This window comes from Garra rufa, chromosome 9 (assembly GCF_049309525.1).
Source record: "Garra rufa chromosome 9, GarRuf1.0, whole genome shotgun sequence".
Classification (NCBI taxonomy): domain Eukaryota; kingdom Metazoa; phylum Chordata; class Actinopteri; order Cypriniformes; family Cyprinidae; genus Garra; species Garra rufa.
The window spans coordinates 34279584-34295187 of record NC_133369.1 but is presented as its reverse complement, the minus strand read 5'-3'; the positions used below and the strand labels follow the sequence as shown (position 1 = coordinate 34295187).

Below are 15604 nucleotides of genomic sequence, written 5' to 3'. Positions count from 1 at the left end.
ACTTTCCGTCCTGGGATGGTGCTCTGAAGGAAACCCTAAACTTAGGGGAGCTATAAGGTCAGTTCCAACAACCCTGCGCACAGGGAGGAACGTGAGTTCTTAAGCTCTAAGAGACCCTTTCCTCAGAAAGGGGAGCACTGTTTGGTTTGCCTTAAAGAATTCTGGATAGCTCTGGAATTAAATATCAGGACAGCTTCCTAACCCTGAGGTCAGGGGGAAAAACCATCCTATGGTTTAACACTTCGTAAAACCTTTCCTCGGAAAGGGAAGTGAAATGAGGCCGGAGGAGCGAGAATCGACCCTAAGGTGCCAGCTTTCTGAGGTGTTTTAACACCGAAAGATGCTCAAGCCCTTCCACAGAGAGGGAGGCATCCGTCAACCTGGGTGTAGATTCTACATCAAGCATTACCCCGGCCCTCAGGCTAGAATGAGGTGGCTTGAGATGAGTCACAGAGTGACGCTCAGTTTTTAGTAAAACCCTTTCCGCAGAAAGGGGAGCGTTCACATAATTAAACTGGAATCATAACCCAAAATTGGAAAGTGGTCACCAGGTGGTGCTCAGTTAAACCTTTTTCCGCAGAAAAGGGAGCATCCTTTAGTTGCTCGAGTCTGCAGCGAGCACTTCCCCCGCCCTCAGGCGTATTGTAAAAAAGGGGGTGGCCTGCCAGCACTCCTATTCAAGTGAACTCCTATCTCAACAGGTTAGAGAAGCTCTGTCTCCATGGAAACCAGATGCTAAAAGAGGAAGTTTCCTCTGGGTTACCTAAACAGGGTCCAACGGAATCCTGTAGTTCACTTAGGAGAGGACACGAAGGGGATTCTCGTACACAGGCTATCTGCAACAGAGTTAAACATGCTAGGGCAATCCTAAAATGTATTTTTAAGACGCTTACCTAGGTGAAGGGAAAAACTCCCACGTTTAACCACTGAAAGGGGGGAAACCTGTTCTGTAGGCTGTCCCTTCTGGATCGAAGTGTTGGAAGACAAACACCACCATACGACCGGAGGGAGGGGTGCTTCGTTGAATTATAAATATTCCTTCCTAAGGAATAAACACAACACACAAAACAGATCCAGAATAACATCTTGTAAGTCATGAGGACAAACTCCTAACCCTGAAGGCCAGGGAGGAACGCCCATCCTGGCGAGGGGGGCGCTCATTGGGGACCCTTTCCTCGGAAAGGGGAGAGCCCAGCTCGTGCGTGAGGCCTGAAGAGTGAGAATCAGCCTGGACAAGAAGGAAGGCCCTAAACCCAGATGAACTGGGAGGAAAACCTGGCTCTGTTAGCGAGAAACGGTACTCTGAATAAACCCTTTCCGCGGAAAGGGGAGTACTACCTCGGTCGAACCGACCTTGCCTTCGTAAGACCCCCGACCAGGTGGATTTATGTTCCTGCCTCAACGGGACATAAATTCCCCGGAGCAGGTTAGAGGGATTCTCAGAACAGGCCTGCAAAGGACAGCGTTAAACATGCCAAGGGCAATCCTAAGAAAGAAACTTAGGAACACACAACACACAGGCCTGAGACAGTATGAAGTTCCTTTTTCTTTTGTTAAAAAGAAAAATGGATCGTACTCACCCAAAGTGACCTGCATTTAACTCTAACTTAAACAAACCCTGTTTAAGGAGTTAAAATCTGGCCTGGGCCTTCATGGAATGACGGACTTAAAGGCAGTGATCTACCTAGTCCATAGCCACATAAATCCAGAAAGGCCAAAGAGCCTGGAAAACTAACAGATCAGTGAAAGACCTCTGGTTAGTCCTTTTGAAAACAGCCCCCAAAGGGGAGCATTCAGAAAACCAACACACAGACATCCTCAGGTATCTGTGTGTAGGAAGGACCAACCAAGGTAAAAAACTGACCGAAAGCCTCCAATACCCTAAAGGGGGAAGCATTAACACACAGCTAGCCTCAGACAGCTGCAGTTAGTAAGACTGTTCTGTTCTGTTTTTTTTTGGCGGTAAATTAACTCCACAATCGCGACGCGCAGCACATATTCGGCTCCCGCGGTAGCTAAACATAACTCCGCCCAGGCGCCAAATTCCCTCAGGAATAAGGCAAGCAAGGAGCCACTGACAACGCCGCGAATGCGTTTGTTAAATGCCACGAGAGGCAAACACACTCATGCAAAATGAGGAACAGAGAAACTCACCTCACTCCTTTGCAAATGCGTTTTCGCCATAAGCCCATTAGTTCCCTCGGGAGCTGAACGTGCTGAAATTTACCACACTCACATAGCTGAGAGTCGTGCAAGTGGGTATGAGAGCGTGCCTCTCATAAAACCAAGCAATGAATGCACCGATTGCATTCTACTCTCTCAAGAGCTAATATTGCTTGCCTTATCCCCTCATAGTTCAGGTAGTGTGAAAGTGTGGGTATAAAATTACCACACACGTCACACGCAGGTCTCCAATGAGAGAATAGATGCACTCCTAGACAAAGAGATAGCTGAAGACAGCGAAGATGTATTGCGTTGCACGGGCGCCTCTTTTATGTTATGGTCGCCCGGTAGTGACGCAGCGGCAGCGACGTGCGCACCGCGGTGACGTCATACGATGTCGCCGGCCATTTCATGTAGTTTTTGTATTCTTCAGACATGAGTCACGCTGCAGCGTTCCCCAAAGCGCCCTCTAGAGGACGCAGTGAGAGTTCCCTTCGAAAGGGAACTGTGTTAGATTTTATTTATTCATTTATATTTTATTAATTAAACAACATGTCTGGTGAGTTTCTTTTTTACTAGCAACTACATTGTCCTCTGTATATCCAGGCCATTGTGTTGACCATGAAGAAAAAACAGTACAGTTTCCTAGACCAAAGAAGGACAGACTTTGATCAGGACTATGATGAATTTTGCAAACAAACTAGTGAACTTCATGTAAGTATGTTTTCAGTTTTGTATTTTTTATTTTATATATATGATTGTTTATACTTTAAATATTTCTTCCTAGAACCAACTGAAAACTTTCATGGACAACACCTTTGACAGAATTCAAAGTACTGAACGGGCTTTATATGTGCTCAAGAAATTTGAAAGGTTTGAAAGTTATCTATCTATCTATCTATCTATCTATCTATCTATCTATCTATCTATCTATCTATCTATCTATCTATCTATCTATCTATCTATCTATCTATCTATCTATCTATGTATATATATATATACAGTTGTGCTCAAAATTATTCATACCCTTGGTAAGTGTGATTAAAGAAAGCTGTGAAAATTAGTCTACATTGTTTATCTATTTGATCTTTCATTCTGAAATGTCATATTCATTTGCTACACACTACTGGAACTTCAAACGGGACTGGGTTCTATGATCAGATGAAACTAAAAAATGAGCTTTTTAGCAGCAAACACTCAAGATTGATATGGTGCACACAGGGATAAAAAAGTACCCCATGTGTACAATGAAATATACTGCAGTATCTTTAATGTTGTGGGCCTATTTTTCTGCCAGAGATCCTGGATATTTTGTTCAGATAGATGGCATCATGGATTCTAATATAATAATAACAAATACCAACAGATAAAAAATTAAAAATCTTATAATAGGACAATGAACAATGATCTACAAACATCAAAATCAACACAAAAATGGATCACTGAGAACAAAACCAAGCTACTCCCATGGCCAACCTAGTTTCCTGACCTGAACCCTATAGAAAATGAGTGGGGTGAACTGAAGAGCAGAAGCACCAACATGGACTTGGAAATCTGAAAGGTCTGGAGAGATTCTGTATGAAGGAATGTTCTCTGATTTCTTGTCAGATGTTCTCTACTTATCAGGCATTATAGGTGAAGACTCAGAGCTGTTATCTTGGCAAAAAGAGTTTGCAAAAAGCATTGAATAAAAGGGTATGATTAATTGTGGCCAATGTGTATTAGAGAAAAAAAAAACATATCGTTTTCCCGGGTCTTCACACGCAAAACGTTGGGCAGGCAATATACTAATGTTTCATGTTGACGTCAACTTTAAACAGCTAAAATGTTTTCATTCACTTAGAGCTGTGTTATACACTGCATGAAAGGTAATTTTCAAAAATCCACAATAGGGGCACCTTAACAGTGAATATAGAATTGTATTGTTTCTGTTTTTGTATTTGTTTAATTAAAAAATCCCTCCCATCATGTTTATATTTACCAGGCTTGGCATCCCAGACTTGGGCATCAGTGAGAAGTACCAGAAAATTCTGCAAAACTTTGGAAGGGACATTGAGATGATCTCTCGAATTTACACCAAGCAGAAGACAGACCCCCCCATTGCTCCAGACCTCCCTCCGATCGCAGGGAAGATCCTGTGGGCTCGGCAGCTGTACAGCTGCATCCAGGAGCCCATAGATCTCTTCCAGCAGATGCCTGGGCTACTTAGCACCCCAGATGCTAAACCCATCATTCGAAATTACAACCGGGTGGCCAAGGTGCTGTTGGAGTTTGAGGTGCTTTATCATCAGAGCTGGACGGCACAGGTCAGTTGTCAAAATAAGATACTGTTGACTACTTTGCATTTTTGTTCATTTATTTAATTTCCTCTCTTTTTAGATTATAGACATTTGTTATGGGTCATCTTTAAAGGAGTAGTTCACTTTCAGAATTTGTTTTTTTACAGATAATGTACTCACCCCCCTGGTCATCCAAGATGTTCATGTCTTAAGGAAATTGTGTTTTTTTGAGGAAAACATTTCAGGATTTCTCTCCATATAATGAAATTCTATGGTGCCCCCGAGTTTAAACTTCCAAAATGCAGCTTCAAATGGCTCTAAACAATCACAGCCAAGGAATGAAGGGTCTTATCTAGCAAAAGCATTATAATACTTATATATATTATAATACTTATATTATATACTTATTATATACTTTATATAAATTGTAAATCTTTTTAGAAAATAACCAATTGTTTCGCTATATAAGACCATTCTTTCTCGACTGGGATCATGTAGAGCTCTTTGAAGCTGCATTTAAAATGCATTTTGGAAGTTCAAACTCGGGGGCACCATATAGAAGTCCATTATATGGACAGAAATCCTGAAATGTTTTCCTCAAAAAATATAATTTCTTTACGACTGAAGAAAGAAAGACATTACAGTAACATCTTGAATGACAAGGGGGTGAGTACATTATCTGTAAATTTTTGTTCTAAAAGTGAACTAATCCTTTAAAGACATAAAATAATTAATTTAATTAAATGCAATTTTATCTTTGTTTTAACAAAGCAAGCAATCATATTCATCTATTTGTCTGCAGACTGAAGCAGTTAAAGTGGGCCTGCAAGCTTCTTTGCTAATCAAGAGTCCAGAAACTGGGGAGCTGTACGTGAACTTTGACCCCCAGATCCTGACCCAGATTCGAGAAACAGACTGCATTCTAGGAATGGGACTGGAGATTCCACCCTTTGCAGCCATCTTGCAGCAGAAAAAAGATGTTTTAAAAAAGAACTACAATAAACTCCAGGTATATCTACTTGTAGCCTTTTTTTTTTTTTTTTTTTTTGCTATGAACTAGTAAAGAAATCATTCTGGATTAATTCAAAAAGAATTAATGTCCCCAATAAATTGTTAAAGCACCAATAAAGCCACAGCATAGGCAACTAAGCCACACATGACTGTTACTACTGTTACTGGAATAGATATGCAGTTGGTTATTGCTGCTGTAGAGCGAGTAGAGAGATTTGCTAGTCAGTAACTCCACAAATATGCTGCTGCTCTATATGTGACATAAATTAAAATACCTGTAGCAGATTATTTAAAGGTTAAGAAGCAAGCTCATTGGCTGCAGAATCAACAGAGGTCAGTCAACTTGTGCCATGCTGGTGGATGTCATTGTTTGCAGATTGCTTTAAGAACCTATATCAGCCTGCGCCATGTAGTTTCATGACTAAACTAGATATTTTACCCCCAATTTTTTTTCACCATTTACTCATGTCGTTCCAAACCTGTAAGCTTTTGTTCCTCTTCATAACACAAATTAAGATATTTTTAAAATTTTTCATAATTTTTGTCAATCTCTTGAATTTTTCAGATGTTAATAAAGACATCATAAAAGTAATTTATACGAACAAAGCTATTCAATGCAAGTATTCTGAAGAGACACAATCTGTTACATTTAATTTACTTATTTCATTTAATTTAGGTTTTATTCACAAATAAACATTGGTTTCTTTTTAATTATATTTTAAAGTATTTTTTATTTTATTTTTATGTTTTGTCTTTTGTTTTAGTTTAATCTTTGTGTGATACTATTTATATTAATGCTGTGTATAATTTTTTTCGCATTCTGATTTTTATTTTTTTGTTTTTAAACCGTTCAAGTAAACCAATCAGGTCAATGTACATACTGTGAATTGTAGCTTTACTAACAAGATCATTTTCTTTTCTTGTGTGCTATTTTTTTGTTTTATTTGTTTCTTGCCTCAGCTGATGGTGAGAGAGAACTCCAGGGTGAGGTCTAAGATCCAGCCAGCCTTTGAACAACTGCTCATGCCACATGTGGCTAAAGTAGATGAGGCCATCCTGCCCGGTCTGACCTCCCTCAGCTGGACCTCTCTAAACATAGAGAAATACCTTAATCGAATCAGTACTGCACTTGGTGAGAGACTCCACTTTACAGCTACATGGCCATAAGTACAAAATGTGGACACCCAAATATATACTTGTTAGTATGATGGTTTTCACAATGTCATTAAAACAGCTTCCACTTTTTGTGGGAACATGCCTGCTAGGATTTACTGCCATTCAGAAGCATTCAGAAGCATTAGTGTGGACAAAGGGATGTCCACATACTTCCGGCCTTGTTGTGTACATGATGTTTGTAAATGTGCCCTGTATGATTAGATATTTGAAATGAAAGCGTTCTTTCTCCTGGTTTCATAGAGGACCTTGAACTTCTGCTACAAAGAGTGAATGATCTGGTGGAGTTTAGAATTGATGCAGTTCTGCAGGAAATGAGCACAACTACGCTGTGTGCGTTGCCTGAAGATGAGCCATGCACTTGCGAGGAGTTTGTTCAGACCACCAAGGTACACACATACATGGAAAATGTTATCATTTTTAGAATAAAAAATAGCATGTAGATCCACCCTTAAAACTAACTGTCAGTGGAGCATAAGCAGATTGTATGAAAATTCGATATTTGTACAAATTCAAACAAATTGGATAAAAGTTTGCTAAATTGGTGTGTTGAAGTTGGGCTCTCAATTCCAATTTCAGTATGACAGCAAAAACTGTTCTACTTCATTTTCAATCTTTTAGTTTCATGAGTGCCGATGTCAAACGGGTACAGCTTTTTATTTAGTCAGACGGGACACTTTTGCTATTATGTATGCCATTTGCCATTACTTCTTTTTAAACCCCAGTTTGTTGTTGTGACTACACCAGCAAAGTTTTCAGAATGAAGAAATAATCATTCTGATCATGTTTACTCAATTTATTTACCATATTAGGAGCTTTGCATCAAAGGAGCCCAGATGCTGCATACCAAAAGCTCATTGGTGGAGGAGGCAGCCAATGAGCTGATTAATATGTTACTGGACTTTGAGCAAAAGGAGGAAGAAGAGAGAAACCGGGATGAGAGCAGGACAGAGAGCAAAGTGGAACAGATGGACAGTGATGGTAAGAGCTGCTGTCCATCATCCATGCAGTTGGCTCCAGAAATGTTTGTATTTATTATTATTATTCATTTATTTTGGAATAAAATGCGATTAGCCTTGGATAAAAGCATTCTGCCAAATGCCTAAATGTAAATTTAAAGATAAATAAATGAATACATTATAATTAATCATCCTTTAGCCTTAGTAAATGTTTGCATCTCTTTGAATGACTTTGTATGACCCTCAGTGGTCCTCAGTGTAAAAAGGATCTCAAAATCTCAAAACCATCGCTGTTGAAAAAAGTTAAAATATGCACAAAATGCTGGAAAACCAAAGAATGTTCAGGGCCTTATTAATGCATACTGGCTTCTTATATTCCAAGTTCTTTAAGTAATTTTTTTCTGATTTCTGTTTTTTTCCCTTTTTTTTACATCCAAAGGAGAGGAGGAATGTAAATCTGAGGGCCGTCTCTTGTCACGTAGCACCATGGCCCCTAGTGTCGGCCCCTCTTCTCCACTGATGAGAAAGAAGAAAAAGAAGGATCTGATGAAGGTCATGGAGGAGGAGGCGAAGGAGCTGCTTTCTCATTTTAACCATCGGAACGTGGATGCATTACTGCGCCTCACCCGTAACATGCTGGAGACTCTACGCAAGCGCATCCATGCATCATCACTGATGCATTTCCTGGGTTTGTGAAGTCACTTCCTTCAGTGGTTTTACTAATAATAATTTAGTACATTTAATTATGGTTGATTTAAAAGTCAGAAGGTTCACTGTAAAAAGTTTTCACCAGTTTCAACTTAAAAACTTAAGTTTAGCAGCTGCATTAAAATTTTAAGTTAAATCAACTTTAAAGTATGAGTAATTTTAACTCATAAGTTAAAGCAACTTAAAAGTACAAGTCATTTTAACTAATTTTATTGTTGTGAGTTGAAATTAATAGTAGTTTTAAGTTGATTTAACTTAAATTTTTAAGGCAGCTGCTGAACTTACATATTTAAGTTGAAACTGGTAAAAACATTTTAGAGTGTTTTTCTTATCTTGTGTTCACATTTTATTGGAATTTTGCAGGCAAAAAATGCCTAATGACTATTATCAATTACAGTAGCAGTGGTCATAAAGAAGTTTCTTGTTAATTAGTGTGACTACAAACTCCCGTTGTTGATTACAAACTCCTCTCTTGTGGATTTTTATTGAAATTATTAATTTTGCTGAGCAAAAGTAAATGTGACCGCACATTTATTTATTTACATTTTCCAAGCATTAAGCTTCATATAATAAACTATAACTCACTATTCACTTGTGGCTACCTTTCAGCAGAAGCAGACTCCTCAAGTCGGCAGAAGGGAAGTGGGCAGCAGCCTATCTTTAGGGTGGGAGTGTGTTTAGCCATCCCCAACATTATCATGGTTCCGGGGCTAGATGAGGTTCAACAAGCTTTGAACAGAGCTGTGGATTGTGTTGTCAGTGTCAGTAAAGGAGTTGGACAGTGGAGCAAGGAGAGAATTTCCAAGGTGTGTGTGTGTGTGTGTGTGTGTGTGTGTGTGTGTGTGTGTGTGTTTGTTTGTTTGTTTGTTTTATTTATTTATTTATTTTTGTTGTCGCACTTTAGTACACTGAGATGAATGAGTGTTAATACACTTGTCCACTAAATCTAATTTTGGCAACACTTTCTATGAAGCCCGTATTTATAATACATTATAAGGGTATTCTTAAAGGAACCGTATGTAGGATTGTGGCCAAAACTGGTACTGCAATCACTTTCAAAATACTGTAGAACGGTGTTTCCCCTCCTGCTCCCCCCTGACTCGAGGTTGCCAGCTAAGCTGCAGGAGTAGGCTGCAACAAGGAGCTTCCAATGGCAAGTGACGAGTCCTACACAGTAATTTGTTTTTCTTCTGTTAATTATGTTTATGCTTCACAAGAGATGTTTTGCTTAGTAATTATCTATCGCAAAAATTTACAGATGACGATTAGCCAAATATTTCGTAAAGATGTACTGTAATACCACATTTCAGTCGGAACATAGGTTGTTTTCATACCCTGCTAGTGGTGCGATATAAAGCTTTTTATGAACGCATTTAGCACGGCCGATCGTGGGAAATCCACTGTGTACGGAAGCAAAGTTAGCCAAACATAGATGAATCTTAACGTTAACGTTACCTGTCCAGGAGAAAATTACCAACGATGGCGTCTATCTTCAAATTCTTCTCCGTTTTCAGCCGTCTCCATCTTTCAAAAGCATATACAAATCCTTGTTTTATTTCCGACTTTGTCACGACGTATTTCGGATTCATAACGAAGTCTTTTAGGTTTCGTAACGTTTACGTCATGTTTTATCCGACACGTTCGTATAGCTAGCTGCAGCTCTAACAGAGATGGCAACCCGTCTCACGAAACTCTACTGATTTCGTGATTGGTAGATCGCTGGAGGGTGGAGCCTCAGACCAAAACACAAAATGACAACAATAACATCAGTTGAGGGCTGCAACTCTCACTTTTAAATGACAATATCCTGGCCGGACCACTGTTGTCAGTGATATAAGTATTTGAAATGAACATGATTTCTTAATGTCTAGTGACATGTTAGGGCCATTTTATAATTAACTGACATAAATTTCTTACATACGGTTCCTTTAAGGTAATGAATGCATAATGCATTATAAAAAACTTTATAATATGTTATGTCATCTCATGAGTATTCATAAGAACAGTTTTAATGTATTATAATTTTTACTTATTTGTGGTTATAGCTTTTAAGAGTATGATTACCTCCTCATAGTTATAACGTATTATAAGTCTCATATCTTGCCATGTTACTCGTCACTTGTCATGTTACTCGAACTTTACTTAAGTATACTTAATAAAATAAACTTGGTAAGGGTAACCTTGATGGCAAAGGCAAATATGCCCTGAAACACATTTCCTTTTCAGCTAAGGCCTCTTACTTTTCAGCCCATCCTCTCGATAAAAAGTCCCACCTGGCATTCTTTTTTGTTAAAAATCCTGTTTCACTTGAAAATGTTATATTGTTTAAGTAAAATGGGTTTAAAATACCATTTAATGTTGCATTTGAGTAGGTACCTTACCTAGTATTTTGTAAACCTTTTATTCTCATACCTTGTAATTATTTTGTTTTCTTGAAGCTCAAAAGTTGCCATACAAAATCTAAGTAGTTCTTGTTTGGGTGTTATGTATGCAAAATGTCAGACTTGAGTATTTTTGCTGTCACAGAGGAAAATGAGTGAACGACGCATGGCCGCTTTGAAACAGAACAGCCAAGAGAGTGAATCAGAAGATGGCGAATCGACCTATCGCAGCTTAGCCGGTACGACTCTTACTCACCCTCTGTAATTACACAGCTCAGCAGAGCAAATCAGGAACTAACAGGTCTTTGGTCAGTTTAAAATTTCTCTTTATAATGATTGAAAATTGAAGCTCTGGATGGATAAGTCCATCTCCAATCATTTGATAAATAAAACTGAGGAATAAAGATAATGAATGCAGACAGCGGATGTAATTTTGTGAAGTGGTGACATGTCCCAAGTGTCACAGTAACAATCTTATCCACATCGTTTATTCTCTCTCTATCGCTCACTCTCAGAATAGGGAAACTGACACAGAATTGACAGAGCACAGCAGTGTCACCATGACATATCTCTTCTTACTGTAATGAAACAGCTCTGCCTGTAAACCCTTCATCCTCTGAAACAGATTAGAGATAAAGGGTCCTTCATATAACTGATTTGAGGCAAAAAGATAATATTACTGAATCCTTGTCTCACAGCTCCCCTTTGCTCTTGTTTATTAACTTTGATATTTCATCTTTGAACATTTTGTTCCTCCAGAAGGCAGTACCTCAGATATATCAGCATCTGCAAACCAGGCCATTCCCATCCAAATTAAGAACTACCACAAAAGCATCTCGGAGAACAAAGAGATTGTCAAGCTAGTCTCTGTACTTAGTACGTCCATCAACTCCATCAAGAAGGTCTGTTTTAACTTTTTTTTTTTTTTGCATTTCATGACAATGCCCCAGACTATTAAGAATCATTTTGCCTCTCTTGAAACCTCTCTTGACAACTGGGCAAAATAGATTAAATTCACTGAATGTTAAAGTAGTATTCTGAATTGAATTAAAGACTGTGTATTTTAAGGCACAACCAAAAGAAGCCTCTGAAAGGCCTTGACCCGTAGACCTTCATTATAAGTTTTCTACTGTAAACACTTATTACTCCAAGTCAGAAATATGATTGTCCATTGAAAACAAGTCTGTACAGTGGGGGAAAAATGATTTGATCCCCTGCTGATTTTGTACGTTTGCCCACTGACAAAGTAATGATCAGTCTATAATTTTAATGGTAGGTTTATTTTAACAGTGAGAGACAGAACAGCAACAAAATAATCCAGAAAAATGCATTTCAAAAAAGTTATAAATTGATTTGTATTTTAATAAGTGAAATACGTATTTGACCCCTTCACAAAACATAACTTAGTACTTGGTGGCAAAACCCTTGTTGGCAATCACAGAGGTCAGATGTTTCTTGTAGTTGGCCACCAGGTTTGCACGCATCTCAGGAGGGATTTTGTCCCACTCCTCTTTGCAGATCCTCTCCAAGTCATAAAGGTTTTCTAGGCTGACGTTTGGCAACTCGAACCTCCAACCTCGAGCCTCCACACATTTTTTATAGGATTAAGGTCTGGAGACTAGCTAAGCCACTCGAGGACCTTAATGTGCTTCTTCTTGAGCCACTCCTTTTTTGCCTTGGTCTTGTGTTTTGGGTCATTGTCATGCTGGAATACTCACCCACAACATGTGCTTTCTTGAGCAGGGGAACATTGCAGGCGCTGCAGGATTTCAGTCCTATTGGTAGTGTGTTACCAATTGTTTTCTTAGTAACTATGGTCCCAGCTGCCTTAAGATCATTGACAAGATTCCTGTGTAGTTCTGGGCTGATTCCTCACCATTCTCATGATCATTGAAACTCCACAATGTGAGATCTTGCATGGAGCCCCAGACGGAGAGAGATTGACAGTTATTTTGTGTTTCCATTTGTTGTCACCAACTGTTGTCACGTTCTCAGCAAGCTGCTTGTCGATGGTCTTGTAGCCCATTCCAGCCTTGTGTAGGTCTACAGTCTTGTCCCTGACATCCTTGGACAGCTCTTTGGTCTTGGCCATGGTGGTTTGGAATCTTATTGATTGATTGCTTCTGTGGATAGGTGTCTTTTATACAGGTAACTAATTGAGATTAGGAGCACTACCTTTAAGAGGGTGCTCATAATCTCAGCTCGTTACCTGTATAAAAGACACCTGGGAGCCAGAAATCTTGCTCATTGATTGGGGATCAAATACTTATTTCACTCATTAAAATGCATATAAATTTATAACTTTTTTAAATGTGTTTTTCTGGATTTTTTTTGTTGTTATTCTGTCTCTCACTGTTAAAATAAACCTACCGTTAAAATTATAGACTGGTCATTGCTTTCGTAGTGGGCAAATGCACAAAATCATCAGGGGATCAAATAATTTTTCCCCCAACTGTATAGCTTTAACTAAATATGTTTATTTTATTTGGGTGTGTCCATAACATGACGTAATATTTGATATGGTACTGTATGTACTGTTATGCAGGATATAATGAACGCTCTGGATCGCTTCAGCCTCTATCACCACATCTGGAAGAAAGACAGAGAGGAAACCATCCAGAAATTCATCCAGGGGAACCCTCTTCTTTCTGAATTTGAGTCTCAAATTCTGTACTACAGGGATCTGGAGCTAGAAATTAATGCCGAGCCTGAGTTTATCTCAGTAGGAGCTCTGGCACTATATACAGGTAGACAGACTCTGAATCAGTAAACTATGAATGCTAATAGTGATTGATAGACTAACATACAGATAAGAGGTTTGTTTATTTGAATAGCACAAATAATGATTGCAGAAAAGGTGTGAACAGTGTATATAAGCAGTGTACTTATGACAATTTTTTGTAGAAATTAAATTTTATTATTATTATTATTATTATTATGTTTATTAAACTACAAATATAACTCTTTGTTCTTTGTGTTGCTGAACTTACCTACAGTGGATCTAAAATTGGCTCTTACTGCTGAGACAAAGAGCTGGATGGTGGATTTTGGTCACCACTGCAACAGGAAGTATCGCATGGAGATGGAACAGATCTTCACTTTTATAGATGAGGCGAGCAAGAAACTCAACAGGCCAATTAAGGACTTGGATGATATTCGTATCGCAATGGCAACGCTCAAAGAGATCAGAGAACACCAGATCTCTGTAGACTTTCAAGTTGGTCCAATTGAGGTACAAACAAATATAGAAAAAATAAAGCATGTAGGATCTTTATTTTATTTAAGAAATATTGATGACTGTACAATAAAAAGAACACAACTTATTTATTGTCCTCTGGTATAACTGCAATGTCTCTTTCCCTGGTTTTGACCTGCAGGAATCATACAGCGTGCTACATAAATATGGATTGTTGATTGCCAAAGAAGAAGCAGACAAAGTGGACACACTTCGGTACACCTGGGAGAAACTGCTTTCTCGTAGCACCGAGGTGCAGAATGAGTTGGTGTCCCTTCAACCAAACTTCAGGGGAGAACTCATTAGAAATGTTGAAATCTTTGTGGAGGACTGCCAACACTTCTACCATGACTATGACAGGGTGAGTCTTGAGAGGCAGGTAAACTCTATCCATCCACTTCTCTCACTTTGAGATGTTCCCTGAGGCAATTACTGTTTCAAGCCCAAACACAGTTGTTTTCCTGCATTTATATTCCTGTGGGTGTTCTGTAACATAAAATGCTAGAAATCAAACCACACAAAAATCAAAGTGATTCTTTGAAGCAACTGATGTTTCCACTGTACAGGGAAAACAAAGTGGTTGTTTATCATAAATTAACCATACGTGCATATGTTTCTCTGGTTTTGCGCGCGTCTAATCCTCAGGATGGTCCCATGGTGGTTGGATTGGCTCCCCAGGATGCCAGTGACAGGCTTATTATGTTTCAGGTACAGTACCCTGTAATTTATCTGGTCTATTTCCATAAACATAACTTGAATTTCATTTACATGCTATCATAATATAATTACATTAACCCAGATACTTTTCTGAGTGGTTAACTGGTCAGTTATGGGGGGAAAAAATGCTGGACTGCATTGAAAAAAAGTGAAATTTGAATCTGAAGTGCATTTTTATACTAGTCTAATCTATCATTGTGTACATATGTTTTGTTTATGTAAAACAATACTTGTTTTAGGGTATTTACTAAAATGATCTGTGTTCCACAGAATCGCTTTGACAACCTGTTCCGCAAGTACATCACATACACAGGTGGGGAGGAGCTCTTTGGCCTACCTGTTACCCAGCATCCTCAGCTGCTTGAGATCAGGAAGCAGTTGACACTTCTCCAAAAGCTTTATGGACTCTACAACAGTGTCATCGACACAGTCAATGGCTACTATGACATCTCATGGGCCAACATCAACATTGACAGAATGAACAATGAACTACTTGAGTTTCAGTCGAGGTGAGAAGGTTACAGAAGTCAAACTAAATTTCTGAATATCCACTCCCTGGCAGTCATGTAATAAGTTACACTGAAAAGCATAAAAGCATCAGGGGATTTCAATTGTGCCAGTCCGTTCTGGGTAATCGCAGAAGCTTCTCAGAGAATAGAATAATTCTCCATGCCTGTGAAGGACTGAAATTAAAGTCAGCTCTGTTGGAGCGAGTACCAGTGTAGCACAATAATCTTTTCAGAATAATAGGATGAATAAAGAGTTTTCTGTTAAAGTATACTTGAGTTCAATACAATAGAAACATTTTTATGGCTTACAACAAAGTCATTTGCAATCAGCAAGATTTGCTTTATATGCAGTCACATAACATTAATTTTCAGTAATAGTGGACGACATTTTACAAATTGAATAATAGTTATCTTTAAATTAAATCAGGCACAACAATGAACTTTAAACCTCACATCCAGTGCAATATTC

The 15604-nt window shown here is 38.7% G+C and overlaps 1 protein-coding gene across 1 annotated transcript in view; it reads left to right on the top strand.

The window, feature by feature from the left end:
* The window catches only part of LOC141343242 (dynein axonemal heavy chain 5-like), a 60329-nt gene that overhangs the window by 25622 nt on the left and 19103 nt on the right, over positions 1 to 15604 (top strand). Inside the window, exons 12-27 of the mRNA XM_073847839.1 lie at positions 2770 to 2877; positions 2951 to 3036; positions 4148 to 4469; positions 5245 to 5451; positions 6414 to 6585; positions 6870 to 7015; positions 7439 to 7607; positions 8025 to 8273; positions 8903 to 9099; positions 10820 to 10913; positions 11434 to 11576; positions 13220 to 13421; positions 13671 to 13906; positions 14052 to 14288; positions 14555 to 14617; positions 14897 to 15135. Of these exons, the coding sequence (XP_073703940.1) occupies positions 2770 to 2877; positions 2951 to 3036; positions 4148 to 4469; positions 5245 to 5451; positions 6414 to 6585; positions 6870 to 7015; positions 7439 to 7607; positions 8025 to 8273; positions 8903 to 9099; positions 10820 to 10913; positions 11434 to 11576; positions 13220 to 13421; positions 13671 to 13906; positions 14052 to 14288; positions 14555 to 14617; positions 14897 to 15135 (2870 nt within the window). The remainder of the gene's footprint in view (positions 1 to 2769; positions 2878 to 2950; positions 3037 to 4147; positions 4470 to 5244; positions 5452 to 6413; positions 6586 to 6869; positions 7016 to 7438; positions 7608 to 8024; positions 8274 to 8902; positions 9100 to 10819; positions 10914 to 11433; positions 11577 to 13219; positions 13422 to 13670; positions 13907 to 14051; positions 14289 to 14554; positions 14618 to 14896; positions 15136 to 15604) is intronic.